Genomic DNA, 23,680 nt, shown 5'->3' on the forward strand with positions numbered 1-23,680 from the left:
CGCCTTGGGTCCGTATCCCTCAATACCCTTACCTAATAAATTTCTATCCGTCTCAGTTTTGAAATTTTCAATTGATCTCCAAGCCACAAAACCTTTTGGAGGGGAGGGGTGGGGGGGGGAGAGAGTTCCAGATTTCCACCACCCCTTTGTGTGAAGAAGTGCTTCCTGGCATCACCCCTGAATGGCCTAGCTCGATTTTTAAGGTTCTGCCCCCTTGTTCTGGACTCCCCCCACCAGCGGGACAATGGAATCAGAAGAGGTAGCTCAGAAATTATAGAATGAGTTGGACAAGATGTGCAAGAGGGCAGAAAAATGCCAGCTGGAATCTAAGGCAGGCAAATACAACGGGCTACATTGCGGCCCAGGCTCACTCAAACATCCAAACGCGCGCGCGCTTCCAGCAGAGGCCACGGGATAATGGGCAGGAGCAGGAACCCTGGCTGATCATCACCCTTCCCTAACTCAGGAGCACGAAAGTCACCCGCAGCGTCCCTGCCATTGCTCAGCTGCGAGCAAGAATACAGGGCAGGACCGGCTCTCTCCTTTGTGGTTTAGCACGACACCCTTGGGATGGGGGGGCGGTGTGGGGGGGGGAAGGATGTGGCGGATCGCAACCAGGGAGAACTCTCTGCGTCTGTCCACGTCCGAAGGCCCCAGGGATTCCTGGTGTCGAAATTCCGCAGACGCGGAGCAGATTACAAATGACAAACTCTTGACTGTTCCTCCGACCCTGAAGATTATTGTTTCTCCCCACGTTCCAGGATTATCATAAAGGGCTGACCTCTAACAGAAAGCCCGCTGATTAAATAGGAGCTTCAACCAGCTGGGCACGCCAAGCGTCAAGACAAATGTGCCGAGGGTTGAATTACAATCGCTTCTATCCTTTGACTTGTGACAAGGAGCTTGGTTTATGGCACGCTCGTTAATTGAAGAGCCATCAATAAACATACCGTGTCTAGGGATCGCTTTCTGCGGATGTGTTGATGTAGGGCCGGGGGGGGGGGGGGGGGAATGAGGGATTCTGCAGGGCAAGGCCCGTGGGTTTAAATACAGACAACATGATCAAATCTACTTCCGGGGGCCTTACCTCCGACATGTTGACTCGGCCCTCCTGGAAGGAGCAGTCCGCGGCGTTCTGCGTGCAAATGTGCCGGTATTTGCACCAGTGGCAGGGGAAGGAGCCGTCGACACACGAGAGGCAACTGCAAGAGAGGATCGCGAGATGAAGGATCAGTCGGTAAGGAGAGGTACATGGGAAACAGCCAGGCTAAAAATAAAATAAATCACGCGCGCACTCCATCCCTTCCTCAGTTCTAAATTGAATTACATCAAATGCACAGCACAGAAACAGGCCATTCGGCCCAACTGGTCCGTGCCGGTGTTCATGCTCCACTCGCGCCTCCTCCCGCCCCTCTGCATCGAACCCTATCAGGCTAAATTGAGTTTCCCCTTTGTAGAGAACAGGGAAATAGAATGACCCAGGACACAGGTTCGAGGGGCTGAATGCCATGTTCCCTGTGAGCTGCGCTTCGTTCTGCGTGGCCTGTTTCTTTCAACGCGCGTGGTCCCTTTAAATTTCTGCGCAGCCTCGGTGTTTACAATGGGCCAGTAATTCCGGTCCCAACGCGTGAGTACGGACGGGGTACTCACGCGTGGGCCCGTTGGAAGTGCCGGATTTCAGCATGCACAGCGCATGCGCGGGAAACCGGCATTTCCTCCAAGGGGTTCAGAGGTCCAATGCGTGCGCGCAAGACTCTGCGCGCACGCGTTGAACTTCCTTCTTTTTGACAGGTTTGCCCGTGTGTAAGTGCCTGAACTTTTTAGAAATGTAAAAAGGAGGCGTAAGGACTTGATTCTTTAAGGTAAGTGGTCTATTATTTAAAATTATAACATTTTTTCCACAGCTTTATTGTTTTTAAGGACTTTACAGTAAGGTAAGTGTATTTTTAGACCCGATTTCTTAAAAAATTATTTTTTTCAAAAATTTGATTAATTGTTTAAAATTGATTTTTAAAGTTATTTATAGTTCATTTAATTAGTGGGATTTTTTTTTAATTTTATTTAAAGTTTAAGTAGTGTTTTGGGCGCCCGTAGTTTTCATGAGTTTGACAGTTCTTACTATCAAACTCATGAATGAAGTTTCCCCTCCCCTGATTGGCTGCCCAGTGCTCACCTGATCCCAGCCGGCACATCGCACTAACTACGCCGCTGGGTCAGGCAAGCACAGCGCGCCGACAGCTGAACCAGGCCAGTGACAGGAATTCCAAGCAGTCCCAGGCTTCAGCTGTCGGTGCGCCGGGTAAGTGCACATCGCGGGCTTGCACGCGCGGCAAGACCCCGATCCTAATTTCTGGGCCAATGTAAAAGCCGGCGAGCAGCCCGCGCGGGAACCTTTCAGATCGCCGCGCGGCCACCTTAGTGGGAGCTTTGGCTGAACGGCTTACTCCTGTACCTATGCACCGACCCCCACCCCCCCCCAACCTCTCCCTCCCAAGGGCTCCAAAGTCAGGTCTTGGCGTAACCATCTTCACGCTCCTTCCCCATTGGAAGGTGGATGATCCCTGGACACCCCTCGAACACAACCGTTGGCTCCTCCTTCCCTGCCTTACTGACCAATCCTGTAACCTGGCCATTAAATAGGATTCCTTACCCGTCCCGACAGACCAACGGCCACAAGTTCATTGCCCTTCAGTGAACGATATTTGCAACCAACACTCAGTACCTCACCGAGTGTTCCAGCACAGAAACAGCCCATTCGACCTACCGAGTCTACAGTGTTTCACTCCACACGAGCCAACTCACTCTCCAAATCATTCCCAAACTCGGCACTGCTCCTCCTCTACAAACAACTCTTTAGTTCCAAAGAAGTTTTTACAAACTGTGCTTCATCCACAGTTTGTGACAGAGAATTCCACATTCTAACCACCCTATATTCTAGCCTCAATTCTTGTTACATTACCTTAAATTTTTGACCTCTTGTTACCATCTCACTGACCACTGGAAATCTACCCTTATTACTATTAACATTCAACTGTTAGTCAACCTCCTTCCTTCATATACAACTCTCCAACAGTTACCCACATCATAACCTTCATCTCCAACAGTTACCCCCCATCATAACCTTCAAAGACCTCTAGTATCAGCTGTGACTCAGTGGGTAACACTCCCACCTTTAAGTCAGAAGGTTCAGAGACTTTAGCACAAAATCCAGGCTGACACTCGCAGTACACCAGTCGCTGAAGGTAAGCATGCAGGTGCAGCAGGCGGTTAAGAAGGCAAATCGTATGTTGGCCTTCGTAGCGAGAGGATTCGAGTACAGGAACAAGGATGTCTTGCTGCAGTTGTACCGGGCCTTGGTGAGACCACACCTTGAGTATTGTGTGCAGTTTTGGTCGCCTTATCTGAGGAAGGATGTTCTTGCCATGGAGGGAGTGCAGCGAAGATTCACCAGACTGATACCTGGGATGGCAGGAATGACATATGAGGAGAGATTGGGTCGATTGGGCTTATACTCGCTGGAGTTTAGAAGAATGAGAGGGGATCTCATTGAAACTTATAAAATTCTAACAGGACTGGACAGACTGGACGCAGGAAGGATGTTCCCGATGGCCGGGGAGTCCAGAACCAGGGGTCACAGTCTAAGGATAAGGAGTAAGCCATTTAGGACAGAGATGAGGAGAAAGTTCTTCACCCAGAGAGTGGTGAACCTGTGGAATTCTCTACCACAGAAGGCAATGGAGGCCAATTCATTAAACATATTCAAGAAGGAGTTTGATATATTTCTTAAGGCTAAAGGGGTCAAGGGGTATGGGGAGAAAGCAGGGACAGGGTGAGTTTGGATGATCAGCCATGATCTCATTGAATGGCGGAGCAGGCTCAAGGGGCCGAATGGCCTACTCCTGCTCCTATCTTCTATGTTTCTATGTTTCTATGTTACTGAGGGAGTGCTGCACTGTCGGAGGTGTCGCCTTTCAGATGAGACACGTTAAACCGAGGCCCCATTTGCTCCCTCAGGTGGACGTAAAAGATCCCACGGCACTATTTTGAAAAAGAACAGGGGAGTTCTCCCTGGTGTCCTGGGCCCAATATTTATCCCCAGCCAACATTCACTAAAACAGATTATCTGCTCATTATCACATTGCTGTTTGTGGGAGCTTGCTGTGCGCAAATCAGCTGCCGGGTTTCCTACATTACAACAGTGACGACACCTCAAAAAAAGTATTTCGATGGCTGTAAAGCGCTTTGGGAGGTCTGGTGGGCGTGTATTTGCAAGTTCTGCCCATCTACATCGAGAAGAGGACATTGGAGGGGGAGGAGGGAGAGGGAGCCCAACACTTGTGTTTTGAAATAAAACTTCAGGGAGCAGGTCCGCGGAGCAGAACTCCACAGGCCAGACAGGCAGAAGTCTTCCCGGTATTCATTTCAGGCTGTCCACCAAATGCTGAGGGATTTTGCCTGATAACTTCACATTAACTGCAGAGATGACATCAATCAAAGGAGTGCCACCTGACAGGAGCCATCAAAGCTGCTGTAGATGCATTAAGGGAGCACGTCTCCATCAGCACACGGTGTGGGTTTTAACCTTCAGACAGTAGAGAGAGGGGGGTGGGCAGTTCATTAAGAGGAAGCGAAGATCTGACAGATGCTTTCTTGGCTGTCGTCGATTCTTCTGTCATTTTATCTTCACTCGTCGTTCTGTGTTCTCCTTTGTAACCACACCGAGAGAGAGAAAGGTTATTAGTCGTGTGACGCCGAAGCCAGGCGGGATTCTTTCTTCTGCTTGTTCAACAAATGGCCGTGATAAAGGGCCGGGCTTCCTTCCGCCATCGTTGGAAGAAAAGGTTCGGAGACTCCGATCTTTGAGCTCATCAGCTAGGCCGTGGCTCAGTGCGAGTAAAAAGAAAGACTCGCATTTCTCCAGCACCTTTCACGACCTCAGGACGTCCCAAAGAGCTTCACAGCCAATGAAGTACTTTTTTGAAGTGTGGTCACTGTTGTAATGTAGGAAACGTGGCAGCCAATTTGGGCACAGCAAGCTCCCACAAACAGCAATGTGATAATGACCAGATAAGCTGTTTTTAGTGATGTTGATTGAAGGATAAACATTGGTCAGGCTACCAGGGAGAACTCCTTTGAAAGGGGATCTTTTACTTTGAGACAGACGGGGCCTCAATTTAACGTCTCATCCAGAAGACGACACGTCCGACAGCGCAGCACTCCCTCAGTACTGCCCTGGGAATGTCAGCCTGGATTTTGTGCTCAAGTCTCTGAAATGGGGCTTGAACCCACAACCTCCTGACTCAAAGGCGAGGGTGCTACCCACTGAGCCATGGCTGACACTTAAGTAGCACTCTCCCCTCTGAGTCAGAAGGTTGTGGGTTCGAGCCCCACTCCAGAGACTTGAGCACATAGCTAGGCTGACACTCCCACTGCAGTGCTGAGGAAGTGCTGCACTGTCAGAGGTGCCGTCTTTCGGATGAGACATTAAACCGAGGCCCTCGTCTGTCTGCTTTGGCAGTTCCAGTGAATGCCGGCGGTCCTATTTGAAGAGGAGCCGAGGAGTTAACTCAGTGACCTGGCCATCACTCCACCCTGGTTGACAGACTCTTCGACTTCCAAGGGCATCACTGGCCAAGCCAACTACTATCCTTACCCGACATATACACCTTCAAACTGGAGCACTCCGTCCAGTCTAAGATCAGCTAATTCAGCGCAAACCAGCCAACCAAACCTGGGATCTTTCTGGTCTTTAGAGCTCGGTACCACACGCAATAACGTATCTACCAAGACATCAGCAGTGGCGGAGCCAGTGGGTGGGGGGTGGTCGTCATGACCCTTTCTGCCCCCCACCTTCCCCACAAATCATTGAGGTTGGCCAACGCGGCTTTGGAGGACCACCTCCATTTCGCTCCCGAGAACCTCTATCGCCCGCTTTGGGCCTCCAGGTTCAGCCTGCGAATCCACGCAGATCCCCAGCTCGCCCTTCGGACCAGGTAAACGGGCATTGCCCAGTTCCCCAGCTCGGTCCCCATCATGCCAACTCGGCCAAATCTCAAGTTCGACCCTCCTCCTTTTAAGACGCTCCTTAAAACCCCCTTTGACTAAGCTTTTGGTCGCCTGTCCTAATATCTCCTTAATAAAAACGGAAAATGCTGGAAATACTCAGCCGGTCAAGCAGCATCTGTGGAGAGAGAAACAGAGTTAACGTTTCAGGTCGATGACCCTTCGTCAGAACTGGAAAAAGTTGGAGATGGAACAGGTTTTTAAGCAAGTGTAGGGGCAGGGAAAGGGTCATCGACCTGAAACGTTAACTCTGTTTCTCTCTCGCTACAGATGCTGCCTGACCAGCTGAGTAGTTCCAGCATTCTCTGTTTTTATTTCAGATTTCCAGCATCCCGCAGCATTTTGCTTTTGTACTAATATGTCATGCGGCTCGGTATCAAATTTGGTTTACGAACGCTCCCGTGAAGCGCCTTGGGACGGGACGCTTTACTACGGTGCTAAATAAATGCAAGTTGTTGTTGTTGTTGCCCACAGCACCACCTAACTTCCAGGAAACCCGGCAAGATCCGCCTGCAACTGTGCGGTGCGCCCCTTACACACTCGAACACCACACACCGCGCCAGCGCGAGGGATCGGGACGAGCTTCCGACAGCACCCCTTGTACCCTGCCTACTGACGTAAGAAAACTACTAGGCACTTGGTCTAAGCGTTAAACAAAGCTTTAATCAACTGTTTTACAACATGGAGGTCTAGTTGTGTCCTTCACTAGTTCCTGTTAAGAATGTCCTGCGCAAGCTGGGCCCGTGCCCGAATATTTATACTCTCCCTGGACAGCGCCACCCGCAGGCCACTCAGTATTATCTCATAAGTCTTTCTTTCGTGAATGACTGATTTATGTCACCCACCACCTCACTTCCCCGGCTCGCACTAGAGCACAGGAGGCACCGAGCTCTCAATCCCTTCCCAGTCACTGACACGCGCTCAACCCACTCACCAGACGGCCGAGTCTCGACCCAGGCACGGGTTCGCCAGCTGGCAAAAAAAAAAAAAACCTTGCCAACGCCTGCTTGTTAAACGAGGAGGGCCACTTTCTGCCCCAAACCGCTCTCCCACTGACAACCTGTGCAGAGAGAGTGTGACGGGCTCACCAGCCAAACCCAAACTGACATCATGCACTTGGCAAGGGCGCAAAAACCCCATTAGCTAATTCGACTATAATTGTAAAGGGGACGATCTGCCAAAGAATAAATCCTATTGACAGTGTTGGCATGGCGTCCAGTGAGAGTGAAGGGTTGTAGCCAAAAAAAAAATCAGAGCAATTCCTCTCTCAGCTTCTCTACCGCAGTCAAGTGCCAGAAACCAATCAAGAGAGCGACTTCTTCAAAGGGCCAGAGAGACTCTGGGAGGCTGGTGCAGATCAGCGTTTGCCAAAGTGTGAGCGAGTTGCTTTCAATCTCTTTGTAATCTTGACGTTACCTCGCCTTGCAATGCGCATCTGCGCTTTGTTAAAACCGCTCTTATCTCGACTGAAATAAAGCTCTTGTCCTCGGACGACGATATCATTACTTTTTTTTTGGAAGCTTCAAACCCCGTCAGCTTTAGGCCACATAGTTTGCAGCAGTCGTTTCAACGGCAGTCGGGGACGGATTGGGCTTTCCAACCCTCCAGGATTGGCCTGGGAGTCTCCAGGAAAGAAAGACTTGCATTTCTATAGCGCCTTTCACAACCACCGGACGTCCCAAAGCGCTTGACAGCCAATGCAGTACTTTTTGAAGTGTAGTCACTGTTGTAATGTGGGAAACGCAGCAGCCAATTTGGGCACAGCAAGCTCCCACAAGCAGCAATGTGATAAATGATCAGATAATCCGTTTTTAGTGATGTTGATTGAGGGATAAATATTGGCCCAGGACACCGGGGAGAACTCCCCTGCTCTTCTTTAAAATAGTGCTGCGGGATCTTTTATATCCACCTGAGAGAGCAGACGAGGCCTCGGTTTAACGTCTCATCCGAAAGATGCCACCTCTGACAGTGCGGCACTCCCTCACTGCTGCACTGGAGTGTCTGTCTAGATTTTTGAGCTCAAGTCCCAAGAGTAAGACTAGAACCCACAACCATCCTGACTCAGAGGCGAGGGTGCTACCCACCGAGCCACGGTTGACAGAGTTAAAGATTAAGCTCTAGGACACTGCACCCAACAAAAACCTAAGAGAACAATCGTAGGGGGGCCATTATTAATAAAGTTTTGTTAGTTGTAAAATTATTGGAGATGGGAAAATTGTTTGTTTGACTGGCAGTCCAGAATCACCCAACCAGGTAACAGAGGGTTTGCTTGCTTCACTCTTGACCTGGGAAGGCGAGGATGGACACGTTGGGCGACCAATGGCGGTTAGAGGTGAGAGATCGTGTGATGAAACATTCAGGAAATGTGTCCAACCAGAGTTGGCAACCCGAGGACAGATGGCAATCGGGGTTGGATTTACCACTGGAGGAAGGGATGAAAAATAACTGCTTTTTGGTGTCAAATTTTGTTTGATAACGCTCCTGTGAGACGCCTTGGGACGTTTTACTATGTGAAAGGCGCTGTATAAATGCAAGCTGTTGTTGTGGGTCCCATCGCGATCAATGGAGCCGCTCCAAGGACGCCTCCCAAACAGCGGCATTATCGTGGTGGCCTTGTGAGAAGCTCTGACCTGACAGGAGGGGCGAGATATGAATCGAGCAGCTCCCACCAAGCCCCGCCCCCACCCCTCAACAATACCCCCACCCCACCCTGCCCCCAAATACTAGCCTATCGTGGCTCAGTGGGTCGCACTCTCACCTCAGAAGGTTGTGGGTTGTAGTCCCACTCCAGAGACTTGAGCACAAAAATCTAGGCTGACGCTCCCAGTGCGGTACTGAGGGAGTGCTGCACTGTCAGAGGTGCTGTCTTTCGGACAAGACGTTAAACCGAGGCCCCGTCTGCTCTCTCAGGTGGATGTAAAAGATCCAAAGGCACTATTTTGAAGGGGAGCGGGGGAGTTCTCCCCGGTGTCCCGGCCAATATTTATCCCTCACGCAACATCACAAAAAACAGATTATCTGGTCATGATCACATTGCTGCTTGTGGGAGCTTGCTGTGCACAAATTGGCTGCCACGTTTCCTACATTACAGCAGTGACTACACTTCAAAAAGTACTTCATTGGCTGTGAAGCGCTTTGGGACATCCTGAGTTCATAAAAAGTGCTATATAAATGCAATTCTCTCTTTCTAAATTGCCCACACTCAGTTTCAGCACAGCACAGGTCCGTGCCGGTGTTTCTGCTCCACACGACCCCCCTCCCATCCCTCTTCATCTCACCCCATCAACATATCCTTGTATTCCTTTCTCCCTTGTACTTATCGAGCTTCTGCTTAAATGCATCTATGCTTTTTTTGCCTCAACTACTCCCTGTGGTAGCGAGTTCCACATTCTAACCACTCTCTGCGTAAAGAAGTTTCTCCTGAATTCCTTACTGGATTTATGAGTGACCATCTTATATTTATGGCCCCTAGTTCTGGTCTCCCCCACAATTGGAAACATTTTCTCTACGTCTACCCTATCGAACCCTTTCATAATCTTGATCTACAAGATGCGAGTCTAGTCAGGCTGCTATGATTGGCATCAGTACCCGAGGACTAGGGAGGGTACAATAAGCTGGGGTTCTGGTTCCGGATTGCTAACCACTGGAAAGCTTATGGGGGCACAGGGATCAGGTTCAGGCCCGTCTGTGATGCCTCTCTCAGTCGAATTGCGTGCTGACACCCATCTTCTAGGCTCACGAACAAAAAAAAGAGTAGGCGAGGCACCACAAGGTGTAACCATACCACAACAACAACAACTTGCATTTAGATAGCGTCTTTAACACAGTAAAACATCCCATGGGGCTTCTCAGCAGCGATTATCACACTAAATTTAACACCGAGCCACATAGCTTGATCAAAGAGGTAGGTTTTAAGGAGCGCCTTAAAAGGAGGAGAGAGGTAGAGAGGCGGAGGGGGTTGAGGGAGGGAACTCCAGAGCTTAGGGCCTTGGCAGCTGAAGGCACAGCCGCCAACGGTGGAGCGGTGGAAATTGGGGATGTGCAAGAGGACAGAATTGGAGGAGCGCTCAGATCTTAGAGGGCTGTTGGGCTGGAGGAGGTTACAGAGATAGGTGGGGGGGGGCGGGGGGCTGGTAGCGCGAGGCTATGAAAGAATTTGAACGCAAGGGCGAGAATTTTAAAATCAGAACCTTGCCAGATAATGTAGGTCAGTGAACACAGAGACCGTCAGTGCCCTCAGGAGAGATGAGGTAACAAAGCTGGGCGCGGCTGGGGGGGAAGAAATATAACGTCACACATCGCGATGGCAGCACCGGTTGCTTGGCAACCAGGGTGCCGATCGGATAAAAAGGCGCACAGATGAGCACCCAGAGCTACAATCAGGAAAAGTTATCCAGGGGAGTTGTTAATTATTCATAACTTCAGGCAAAAGGAGAAAATGCATATTTCAGCAATTAGTTTGTGCTTCTAATCTCTGAAGCCTCAGATTACCCGGCGTATTTTCACAATATACTACACTGGATCACAGAATTATAGCCGGGAGCTCAAACTGTCCTTAAATAATATTTTTTCTTTCAATCATCACCGTCCCGAATGCATCAGAGACCGTTGTATCCAGCAAGTCTTCCACTTGAAGTTTTTTATTAAAAATAGGAAGCTGGTTTGTTTATTAACATGATAAAAAGATGTTAATTGGAGGTTCATTAATATGCAAATTTATTTCATTCTTAATAGCGGATGTTAATTAAGACAGCATCCTGGTTATCAGTATGCAAAGAAACCTGGTTTTTTGTTAAATCTATAAACAAATTATATTTTTCTGCCAAATTTCTTCCACTCTTGCTCGGATCCGACAACTCCCCCACAGTTCCAAACGGCTGCATTCTGGAGATTCACACAAAGAACAAACTTGCATTTCTATAGCGCCTTTCACGACCTCAGGACGTCCCAAAGCGCTTTACAGCCAATGAAGTACTTTTTTTTTGTTGAAGTGTAGTCACTGTTGTAATGTGGGAAACGTGGCAGCCAATTTGGGCACAGCAAGCTCCCATAAACAGCAATGTGATAATGACCAGATCGTCTGATTTTATTAGTGATGTTGGTTGAGGGATAAATATTGGCCCAGGACACCGGGGAGAACTCCCTCTGCTCTCAACAAAGATCCCATGGCACTATTTCGAAGAAGAGCAGGGGAGTTCTCCCCGGTGTCCTGGCCAGTATTTATCCCTCAATCAACATCACTAATAAAACAGATCATCTGTCAATATCACATTGCTGTTTGTGGGAGCTTGCTGTGCACAAATTGGCTGCTGTGTTTCCTACATTACAACAGTGACTACGCTTCAAAAAGTATTTAATTGGCTGTAAAGCGCTTTGGTCATGAATGAAATAAAGACTTGCATTTATATAGCGCCTTTCACAACCACCAGACATCTCAAAGCGCTCTACGGCCAATGGAGTACTTTTTGAAGTGTAGTCACTGTTGTAATGTGGGAAACGCGGCAGCCAATTTGCGGAGGAGCCACGTCCCAGGATGGCTGCAAGAATCAGAGCTCCAGCCAGTGCAGATCACGTGCGCTCCAAAAATGCCCCAAAAGAACTTCAAACAGGTTTACACCAGTGATATCTGGGCCAATGTTCCAGTCGGGCCAGCTCGCTTTTTGATGTAAATTAGCCAAATGGTTAAGACTGTCAGACCCGATTAAACCATGAGTTACTTCAAAGACCCGATTAAACCATGAGTTACTTCAAAGACGAAGGAGATGAGGAATAAAATCCGCAGCAAAAATGCATGTCATTGAAGCGTTACCAAACAAGCTTCTGGCATGGCTCAAATACTCCACTTATTTTGTATGTTATAGAAGCTCGCGGTGCAAACCAGAGGATGAGACATTTTTGTAAGAGGGTCACCGAAGATTAAGATGCCCGCAGAGTGATAACAGAGCAGAAAAAAAATCTTAAAAACCAAACCGCCGGGAAGAGAGAGGGGGGCGGGCGGGGAGAGAGAGGGGGAGCAGGCGGGGGAGAGAGAGGGGGAGCGGGCGGGGGAGAGAGAGGGGGGCGGGCGGGGGAAGAGAGAGGGGGGCAGAAGGGGGAGAGAGAGGGGGCGGAGGGGGAGAGAGAGGGAGCGGGCGGGGGGAGAGGGGCGGGCGGGGAGAGGGGGCGGGCGGGGGAGAGAGGGGGAGCGGGCGGGGGAGAGGGGGGGCGGGCGGGGGAGAGAGGGGACGGGCGGGGGAGAGAGGGACGGGCGGGGGAGCGAGAGGGGGCGGGCGGGGGAGAGAGGGGGGCGGGCGGGGGAGAGAGGGGGGCGGGCGGGGGAGAGAGGGGGCGGGCGGGGGAGCGAGAGGGGGCGGGCGGGGGAGCGAGAGGGGCGGGTGGGGGTGGGGGGCGGGCGGGGGAGAGAGGGGGAGGGTCGGGGGGCGGGCGGGGGAGAGGGGGGCGGGTCAGGGAGAGAGAGGGGGCGGGCGGGGGAGAGAGAGGGGGCAGGGGAGAAGTCGAAAGGAGAGAGAGAGAGAGAGTGTGAGAAAGATGAAGAGAAAGAACAAGTGAAAGAGAGAGACCGAGAGGCCCACACACAGAAAAATAAAAGCAAGATCTCCAGAAATAAAGGCCCCCCCTGGGACCAATGAGCTTTACTGACAGGCAGCAAGGCACAGACTAAAGTGTGTAAACCGCTATGTTGTGCACATGGACTGCGGGTCACCCTGGGACCCTCCCTGCTTGCAACTACAGTCCACTAATCTTCAGACACAGCGATAATCCTGCCCACTGCAGCAACAGAAACAAGACATTTACTTTTAATGCAGTTAGTTCAGGAACAGTTGGGTATTTTTGTACGGTTCATCCGAACACACCACTCAAGCAGAGTGCACTGCGACAGGATATCAGGTGGATGTGCACTGTCAGCACCCAATGCTCCCGTTTGTACTGCAGTCAGATAAAAATCTACCGATTCCTTCAATGCATCGTAAAGAGCAAGCTCAGCTGCTTTTAGCGTTTAACTGTTCCCATTCCCTTATTGAGTGCCTTCATATTTTTCAATGGCCCAGCCAATCGCCCGGGGCACTGTAAGTGGGGAGTGAAGACTTTCAGGTGAAATCATAGACTCATAGAGTTATACAGCACAGAAAGGGGCCCTTCGGCCCATCGTGTCCGCGCCGGCCATCAAGCCCTGTCTATTCTAATCCCATTTCCCAGCACTTGGTCCGTAGCCTTGTATGCTATGGCGTTTCAAGTGCTCATCTACATGCTTCTTGAATGTTGTGAGGGTTCCTGCCTCCACCACCCTTTCAGGCACTGAGTTCCAGATTCCAACCAAGTGAGGCTGGAGAATGAAAGAAAGACAGACAGACTTACATTTCTATAGCGCCTGTCACGAACACCGGACATCTCAAAGCGCTTTTACAGCCAATGAAGTACATTTGAAGTGTAGTCACTGTTGTAATGTGGGAAACGCGGCAGCCAATTGCGCACAGCAAGCTCCCACAAACAGCAATGTGATAATGACCAGATAATCTGTTTTAAAAAGTGATGTTGATTGAGGGATAAATATTGGCCCAGGACACCGGGGAGAACTCCCCTGCTCTTCTTCAAAATAGCGCCATGGGATCTTTTACGTCCACCTGAGGGGGCAGACAGGGCCTCGGTTTAACGTCTCATCCAAAAGACGGCACCTCCGACAGCGCAGCACTCCCTCAGCACTGCACTGGAGTGTCAGCCTAGGTTTTTTATGCTCAAGTCTCTGGAGTGGGGACTCGAACCCACAACCTTCTGACTCAGAGGCGAGGGTGCTGCCCACTGAGGAGGGAATAAGTGGTCCAGGGGCAAGCAGACGTAATTCATTCTCCATTTTAAAGCCATACGTTCTGTCCTTATTTTTATATTTCTGTTATAAATCCCATGATCTACATTTATAATGGAAACTATGCAACTGTGTCGCGCTGTAATGACACCGTCCAATTAAGGCATTCGATAAGGTGCCACATAAAAGGTTATTGCACAAGATTAGGGCTCATGGGGTTGGGGGTAATATAGTAGCATGGATAGAGGATTGGTTAATGGACAGTAAACAAAGAGTAGGATGAACGGATCTTTTTCAGATTGGCAGGCTGTAACTAGTGGGGTGCCGCAAGGATCAGTGTTGGGGCCTCAGCTATTTACAATCTATATTAATGACCTAGATGAAGGGACCGAGTGTAATGTATCCAAGTTTGCTGATGATACAAAGCTAGGTGGGACAGTAAGCTGTGAGGAGAACATAAAGGGCAGGATTTTCATTGGGAGTGGAGGCGGGATTGGAGGCGTGTGGGGGGTATAAAATCCCGAAATCGGGGGGCACAAACCCATCCCGCACCCAACCCGCCTCCATGCCAGTTTCAAAGGAGGCGGGTACCCGCCCCGCACTGGGACCCGCCTCCCCGAGGCAGGAAGGGGATTAGTGCCAATTAACTGCCTGTTAACAGGCAGTTTTTAGCCTAATCCCTATTTTTAATGTTGAAGTGTGGGATTCCCGACGGCTCCAAACCACGCCAAGTTAGCGAGGCGGACCGTCGGGATGAAAGGCTTGGAGGGGTCGAGATGTCCAGTGTTCAGGTGAGTGATGGGTGCATGAGTGCAAGGTAAGTGTGTTTGGTGTGTGTAAAGTGTTTAAATAAGTTTTACATACCTTTACTTACCTTTACAGCCTTCCTTCCTTCAGGTCTCGGGAGTCCCTCATCTCACCGGCACAGGAAGCAGAATGGCTGCGAGCTGTCAAAAATTGCAGCATTCAGCTTTCTGTTCCGGGGAGATCTCTAAATCATCCTGAGAGGAAGGAATTAACTTAAGAGTACAGATTGTCAGTGTTTGACAGCTTCGAACAACTGTAAAACGCTGATATTTCATCTGTCAAAAGGTCTTGACAGATAAAATATCAATCTGTGACGTCACCTGTTGCTGGGTGGCCCTTAATTGGCCTGCTGAGCCCGCTGGGCGGGTTCAACAAGGTCAATCAAGTTAAAATCGTGTGGGTTGGCTGGAACTCGATGGAGGCGGGACTACAACCCCGAAAGTTGTAGTCCCGCCTCCAACCCGACTCCTCAATGAAAATCCAGCCCAAAGAGTCTGCGAAGGAATATAGATAGACTGAGTGAGTGGGCAGTAAGGTGGCAGATGGAGTATAATGTCGGGAAATGTGAGGTTATTCACTTTGGTAGGAAGAATAGAAAACAGAATATTTTTTAAATGGTGAGAAACTTTCAAATGTTGGTGTTCAGAGAGATTTGGGTGTCCTCGTGCAAGAAACACAGAAAGCTAGCATGCAGGTACAGCAAGCAATAAGAAGGCAAATGGCATGTTGGCCTTTATTGCAAGGGCGTTGGAGTATAAGAGTAAGGAAGTCTTGCTCCAATTGTACAGGGCTTTGGTGAGACCACACCTGGAGTACTGGGCACAGTTCAGGACTCATTATCTAAGGAAGGATATACTTGCCTTGGAGGCAGTGCAATGAAAGTTCACTGGATTGATTCCTGGGATGAGAGATTGTGTAGAATGGGCCGATACTCTCTCGAGTTCAGAAGAATGAGAGTTGACCTCATTGAAACATACAAGATTCTGAGGGGGATTGACAGGGTAGATGCTGAGAGGTTGTTGCCCCTGGCTGGAGTGTCTAGAACTAGGGGGCAGAGTCTCAGGATAAGCGGTTGGCCATTTAGGACCGAGACGAGGAGGAATTTCTTCACTTAGAGGGTTGTGAATCTTTGGAATTCTCTGCCCCAGAGGGCTGTGAATGCTGAGTCTTTGAGTATATTCAAGGCTGAGATCGATAGATTTTTGGACTCTAGGGGAACCAAGGGATATGGAGATTGGACGGGAAAGTGGAGTTGAGGTCGATGATCAGCCATGATCTTACTGAATGGCGGAGCAGGCCCGAGGGGCCGTATGGCCTACTCCTGCTCTTACTTCTTATGTTCTTATGTTCTACTGGTGACTGCAGCGCCTCCAGTGAGGAGTGAGTGCAATTGCAGCGTGACAAGTTTACATCAGAACTTGACGGAAAAAGTTGACAGGAAGTGCGCACAGATGGAAGATAATTCTTACATATTATTAGTGAAACCAGTAAATTACAGACACCTTAGGGACTGGCAGCAGCTAGCTTATTTTTTTGCAGGTCTCCTTATTTTCAAAATGTATAAAAGAAAAAGACAGACTTGCATTTATATAGCACCTTTCAAGACTTCTTTTTCATGGGCGTCACCGGCATTTATTGCCTGTCCCTCATTGCCCTGGCGGTGAGCTGCCTTCTTGAACCGCTGCCGTCCGTGTGGTGAAGGTGCTTCTTTGATACAACTGAGTGTCTCGCTGAGCCATTTCAGAGGGCAGTTAAGAGTCAACCACATTGCTGTGGGTCTGGAGTCACATATAGGCCAGACCGGGTAAGGATGGCAGATTTCCTTCCCTGAAGGACTATTAGTGAATCAGATGGGTTTTCAGGACAACCTGGTAGTTTCATGGTCTCCATTACTGGTACTAGTTTTTTTATTCCAGATTTATTCAGTTAATGTAATTTAAATTCCCCCACTGCCGTGGTGGGATTCGACCTCATGTTTCAGTAGTCCAGGCTTCTGGATTACTAGCCCACCTACATAACCACTGTGCTATCGCATCTTCCAAAACTCACTGGAATCTGGAACTGTACTCATGGATTGGAGGGTAGCTAATGTTACCCCACTATTCAAAAAGGGTGGTAGAGAGAAAGCGGGGAATTACAGACCGGTAAGCCTGACATCGGTAGTGGGGAAAATGCTAGAGTCCATTATAAAGGATGTAATAGCAGAGCACTTGGAAAACAGTGACAGGATCGGACAAAGTCAACATGGATTTACAAAAGGTAAATCGTGCTTGACTAATCTACTGGAATTTTTTGAGGATGTAACTGGGAAAATAGATAAGGGAGAACCAGTAGATGTGGTGTATTTGGACTTTCAAAAGGCTTTTGATAAGGTCCCACATAAGAGATTAGCGTGTAAAGTTAAGGCACATGGGATTGGGGGCAAGGTATTGACTTGGATAGAGAACTGGTTGGCGGACAGAAAGCAAAGAGTTGGAATTAACGGGTCTTTTTCCGAGTGGCAGGCAGTGACTAGTGGGGTACCGCAGGGATCGGTCCTTGGACCCCAGCTATTCACAATATACATTAATGATCTAGATAAGGGAACTAGATGTAATATCTCCAAGTTTGCAGATGACACAAAGCTGGGTGGGCGTGTGTGCTGCGAGGTGGATACCGAGAAACTCCAGGATGATTTGGACAGGTTGGGTGATTGGGCAGAAGCATGGCAGATGCAATATAATGTGGATAAATGCGAGGTTATCCACTTTGGTGTCAAAAACAGAAAGGCAGACTATTATCTGAATGACACTAGATTGGGAGAAGGGGAAGTGCAACGAGACCTGGGTGTCCTTGTGCACCAGTCGCTGAAGGTAAGCATGCAGGTGCAGCAGACGGTGAAAAAGGCAAATGGTATGTTGGCCTTCATAGCGAAAGGGTTTGAGTACAGGAGCAAGGATGTCCTGCTGCAGTCGTACAGGGCCTTGGTGAGACCACACCTTGACTACTGTGTGCAGTTTTGGTCGCCTTATCTGAGGAAGGATGTTCTTGCCATGGAAGGAGTTCAGCGAAGATTCACAAGGCTGATCCCTGGGATGGCAGGAATGACGTATAAGGAGAGATTGGGTCAATTGGGCTTATACTTGCTGGAGTTTAGAAGAATGAGAGGGGATCTCATCGAAACTTATAAAATTCTGACAGGTCTGGACAAACTAGATGCAGGTAGAATGTTCCCGATGGTCGGAGAGTCTAGAACCAGGGGTCATAGTCTAAGGATAAGGGGTAGGCCATTTAGGACCGAGATGAGGAAGAATTTCTTCAGCCAGAGAGTGGTGAACCTGTGGAATTCTCTACCACAGAAGGCGGTTGAGGCCAAGTCTTTAAATATATTCAAGAAGGAGTTAGATATATTTCTTAGAGCTAAAGGTATCAAGGGATATGGGGAGAAGGCAGGTACAGGGTACTGAATTTGGATGATCAGCCATGATCTCATCGAATGGCGGAGCAGGCTCGAGGGGCCGAATGGCCTACTCCTGCTCCTATCTTCTATGTTTCTATGTTTCTGTTTCAATTGGACTATCTGATTTTTCAGGTGTCAGTTTATACAGCTTTCACTGAATATCTTTCACTGTATGAAGAGTAAGAGGTGACTTGATTGAAACATATAAGATCCTGAGGGGTCTGGACAGGGTGGATGTGGAGAGGATGTTTCCTCTTGTGGGAGAATCTAGAACTAGGGGGTCACTGTTCAAAAATAAGGGGTCGCCCATTTAAGACAGAGATGAGGAGAAATTTTTTCTCACAGAGGGTCGTGAGCCTTTGGAACTCTCTTCCTCAGAGGGCGGTGGAAGCAGAGTCTTTGAATATTTTTAAGACAGAGGTAGATAGATTCTTGATAAGCAAGGGGGGTGAAAGGTTACCGGGGGTAGGCGGGAATGGGGAGTAATCAGATCAGCCATGATCTTATTGAATGGCGGAGCAGGCTCGAGGGGCCGAGTGGCCGACTCCTGCTCCTAATTCGTACGTTCGTATGTATCTATAATAAAAGTCTAGTATAACTGTGCAGTGCCCTCAAGTGTCGCACTCATTTCCCGTCACACTTTATTAACAGCACGATTGTTACGGAGCCGCGCCATCCTCCTGCTCTCTGTTAACAAAGCGACAGGAGGGCTGCTGCATCAAACCCGCCTCAGAGCGTTGAAAATACTCAAAATACATGGGCATTTCCTGCTGGTTTTCCTGACCCTGATATCTTGGCCCCTCTCCAGGGCAGGAGGCAGAGATGGAGAAGCAGCTGCCTTATCTACAGAAAACTCCCCCACAACAATCGGTGCCCAACTGATCGCAGCATGTCCCTAATTTGGCCACTGGGAGTGTTCCCGCAGGTTAAACACGGCTCTATTTCGGCTTGTTAAAATCACAACCACGCTTCTGACTGCTTGTGAGGAAAGCCACAGGACATCAGTTAACATATCTATACATTTCAGATAGTACTTCATACAAGAAAAATGTGCACAATTCTCTAACCGGTTGAGCTAATCGAAAACACTTCACCATCTCTCAACACAGGAACAGGGAGGAGACCATTCGGCCCCTCGAGCCTGGTCCGCCACTCAATGAGATCGTGGCTGATCTGCATCTTAACTCCATCCACCCACCTTGGCTCCATATCCTTTTATACCCTTGTCGAGCAAAAATCTATCGAATTCAGTTTTAAAATTATTAACTGAGCTGGCATCTACTGCCTTTTGTGTGGGAGAGAGTTCCACACTTCTACCAACCTTTGTGTGAAAAAGTGTTTCCTAACTTCTCTCCTGAATGGCCTGGCTCTGATTTTAAGGTTGTGTGTCCCCTTGTCCTAGTCTCCCCCGCCACCCCCCCACCAGTAGACCATTTTTTCTTTATCCACCCCATCAATTCCTTTCAAAATCTTAAAAGCCTCAATCAAATCACCCCTTATAACCTGCTACATTCCAGGGAATACAAGCCTAGTTTATGTAACGATAGCAAAAACAGCAGCTGTCTTGCATTCTGCCAGCGCATTTCACACTTCATCTAAAGCCATCTTTTGTTTCTTAATCTGCCCTATTACCATCTCGTCTCGCCTTGAGTATCGCTTTACCTCTCACAAACCTTCCCTTTTGTTCTTTCATCCCCTCCCCCATTTCCCAGCCCCCCAACTTGCTTTTTCATCTCCTGCTATTTTTTCTCAGTCCTGACGAAGGGTTTCGACCTGAACCGTTGACTCTGTTTCTCTCTCCACGGATGTTGCCCTGGCCTGCTGAGTTTTTCCAGCTTTTTCTGTTGTTATTCCTAGTTTATGTAATCTCTCCTCATAATCTAACCCTGGTACCGGTTGTGTGAATCTGTGCTGCACTTTCTCAACCCCTCAACTGTATCCTCCAAAACACAGTGAGCAATCCCCCAGGAGATAAACAGAAAGAGCTTGCATTTATATCGTGCCTTTCACATCCTCAGGATCTCCCAAAGCGCTTGAGAGAGACTTGCATTTATATAGCGCCTTACACAACCACAGGACATCCCAAAGTGCTTTACAGCCAATTAAGTAATTTTTGAAGTGTAGTCACTGTGTTGTAATGTGGGAAACACAGCAGCCAATTTGCGCACAGCAAGCTCCCACAAACAGCAATGTGATAATGACCTGATAATCATTATGTTAATTGATGGATAAATATTGGCCAGGGCACCAGGGATAACTCCCCACTCTTCTAAGAAATAGTGCCGTGGGATCTTTTACGTCCACATGAGAGAGCAGATGCAGCCTTGGTTTAATGTCTCATCTGAAAAACAGCACCTCTGACAGTGCAGCACTCCCTCAGTACTGCACTGGAGTCTCAGCCTAGAAGCTTCTGGAGTTGGACTTGAACCCACAACCTTCTGACTCAGGAGGCGAGTGTGCTACCCACTGAGCCACGGCTGACACTGGTCAATGAGGTACTTTTGAAGTGTAATGTAGGGAAACGCGGCAGCCAATTTGGGCCCAGCAAACTCCCACAAACAGCGATGAGATAACTGACCAGATCATCTGTTTTAGTGATATTGGTTCAGGGATAAAATATTGAGCCCGGGACACCGGGGAGAACTCTCCGAAATTGTGCCGTGGGATCTGAGGGGTCAGATGGGGCCTCGGTTTAACGTCTTTATCCGAAAGACGGCACCTCCGACAGTGCAGCACTCCCTCTGCACTAGTATATACCAGCGTGTACCTCGGATGCGCTACTGTACATTAAGAAGTCAGTCTTAAGTGCGACGGGTACGGAAGACCCAAGGGTGGACAGAGATGTTCAGCTCAGCTTAACGGCCCCCAACATTTCCACAGTTCTTCAACATTCATAGTCTCGGCTCACCGGTGAAGAACGGGCACTTGGACGAGGAACCCGAGTGATGCTGGAACCCTCGCAGCAACATCCCAGTAGGAGAGAAAGGAAAGAGGGAGAGACCATTTCGAACGAACAAAGTTAATACTCACGACTGGTGAACGCTGCAGTTGTAAAACACAAAGTCGGTGCTGGCAAACTTCTTGCCGGTTTCCTTGGACTTCAGATACAACTTCACCACTCGCTTGTCTCCTGCACAAAGCAGACAACAAAAGGCTCATTAAATATTGACTTTTGAGCATGATTAAAAGGCACAAGACAAAATCAAGGACAAAAAAAGGCAATTCAGCCGATGGAAACCCATCCCTCCAGTACCCTAACTCTCCCATTGAAACCCATCCCTCTAGTACCCTAACTCTCCCATTGAAACCCATCCCTCTAGTACACTAACTCTCCCATTGAAGCCCATCCCTCCAGTACCCTAACTCTCCCATTGAAACCCATCCCTCCAGTACCCTAACTCTCCCATTGACCCATCCCTCCAGTACCCCAACTCTCCCATTTAAACCCATCCCTCCAGTACCCTAACTCTCCCATTGAAACCCATCCCTCCAGTACCCTAACTCGCCCAATGAAACCCATCCCTCCAGTACCCTAACTCTCCCATTGATGCATCCCTCCAGTACCCGAACTCTCCCACTGACCCATCCCTCCAGTACCCTAACTCTCCATTGAAACCCATCCCTCCAGTACCCCAACACTCCCATTGAAACCCATCCCTCTAGTACCCTAACTCTCCCATTGAAACCCATCCCTCCAGTACCCTAACTCTGCCATTGAAACCCATCCCTCTAGTACCCTAACTCTCCCATTGAAACCCATCCCTCTAGTACCCTAACTCTCCCATTGAAACCCATCCCTCCAGTACCCCAACACTCCCATTGAAACCCATCCCTCCAGTACTCTAACTCTCCCATTCAAAACCCATCCCTCCAGTACCCTAACTCTCCCATTGAAACCCATCCCTCCAGTACCCTAACTCTCCCATTGAAACCCATCCCTCCAGTACCCCAACTCTCCCATTTAAACCCATCCCTCCAGTACCCTAACTCGCCCATTGAAACCCATCCCTCCAGTACCCTAACTCTCCCATTGACCCATCTCTCCAGTACCCTAACTCTCCCATTGAAACCCATCCCTCCAGTACCCCAACTCTCCCATTTAAACCCATCCCTCCAGTACCCTAACTCTCCCATTAAAACCCATCCCTCCAGTACCCTAACTCGCCCATTAAAGCCCATCCCTCCAGTACCCTAACTCTCCCATTGACACATCCCTCCAGTACCCGAACTCTCCCACTGACCCATCCCTCCAGTACCCTAACTCTCCCATTGAAACCCATCCCTCCAGTACCCCAACACTCCCATTGAAACCCATCCCTCTAGTACCCTAACTCTCCCATTGAAACCCATCCCTCTAGTACCCTAACTCTCCCATTGAAACCCATCCCTCCAGTACCCTAACTCTCCCATTGAAACCCATCCCTCTAGTACCCTAACTCTCCTATAGAATCCCATCTCTCGAGTACCCTAACTCTCCTATAGAATCTCATCCCTCTAGTAGCCTAACTCTCCCATGGAAGCTCTCTTCCTCTACCCAAACATCAGATATGGGCTCAGTTCAATGTCTCATTTGAAGGACAACACCTCCAACAATGCAGCACTGCTTCGGTACTCCAATGGAGTTTTCTAGCTTCTGTAAGCAAAGCCGTCCTATAAATCATACGGAGTATTGACACCACTGTGTCAGCCAATGAGTTAGAAGTGGGGCGGGACTTACGGCAAACAGGGAGTCTATTTTACAGCAGTCTATTTACTCAGCAAACAGAGTCTATTCAAGCAGAGTCTCTACAAACTACAGCAAACAGAACTCGTGACCGAAACTACAGCAAAGTCTCCCGATAAAAGCAGGATTATTCCTCCAGCAACATGCAGTGAGTTGGAGGGTAGTTAAATACAAATTATGGGCATAAAATCAATCCCAATCACTCGCAGCAGTGACTGCCGGGGGAGGAGGAGGCGGGGAATTACCCAATCATCTCCATTCTGGCCGGTCTTGTGGTGTCACGATAGACGGCCAAGATCTTAAAAGAGCATAATCTTCTAGTACAACCTTCTCATTAGCTTGATGGACAGAAGTTATCACCTTAAAATGCTCTGGAACACTGGCCCAGTGACCTGCTTTCCCTCCCTGTTCTCCAAGTGCTTGCTGTGTAGCCTTGGTGCCGGAGATATTGATCTCATCGCTTTATTGTACGGCTGTCTCGTCAGACTGATTGCCAAAACAAATTAATAAAACCTCACATCAAGTAATAGCGTTGGACACTCCTTTACGCTTTCGCCCCAATTGTAGACATCTGCAAGACTAACTTGTTGTCTTCAACTCTCACCCCACCCCACCCCGTTCCCCGCTCCTGGAGCACATGAACAGAATAAGAGAAACAAGCCAAGGAAACATCTGGGACACATCTGCAGTAAAGCTTGTAAAAAAAAAAAAATTTTTAATTTTATTTCTGTGTAAATATTCCACCCCCGGCCCTTTCCAGACTATAACATTCATTTATGTAACTCCCAAGGCTCCTCAAAAAGCTGGCAGATTGTAAACCGCCTTAACCAGAGATATAAAGTTAAGC

The 23,680-nt window shown here is 48.9% G+C and overlaps 1 protein-coding gene across 1 annotated transcript in view; it reads right to left on the reverse strand.

The window, feature by feature from the left end:
* Nucleotides 1–23,680, reverse strand: part of LOC147111318 (plexin-A1-like) — a 616,616-nt gene that overhangs the window by 301,047 nt on the left and 291,889 nt on the right. The window contains exons 8-9 of the mRNA XM_086002083.1: nucleotides 21,141–21,240; nucleotides 1,088–1,202 (exon numbers count right to left, since the gene is read on the reverse strand). Coding sequence (XP_085858209.1) covers nucleotides 1,088–1,202; nucleotides 21,141–21,240 — 215 coding nt within the window. The remainder of the gene's footprint in view (nucleotides 1–1,087; nucleotides 1,203–21,140; nucleotides 21,241–23,680) is intronic.

Source organism: Somniosus microcephalus, chromosome 11 (genome assembly GCF_052327205.1).
Source record: "Somniosus microcephalus isolate GS21.2 chromosome 11, FLI_Smic_1.0, whole genome shotgun sequence".
In the NCBI taxonomy this organism is placed as follows: Eukaryota; Metazoa; Chordata; class Chondrichthyes; order Squaliformes; family Somniosidae; genus Somniosus; species Somniosus microcephalus.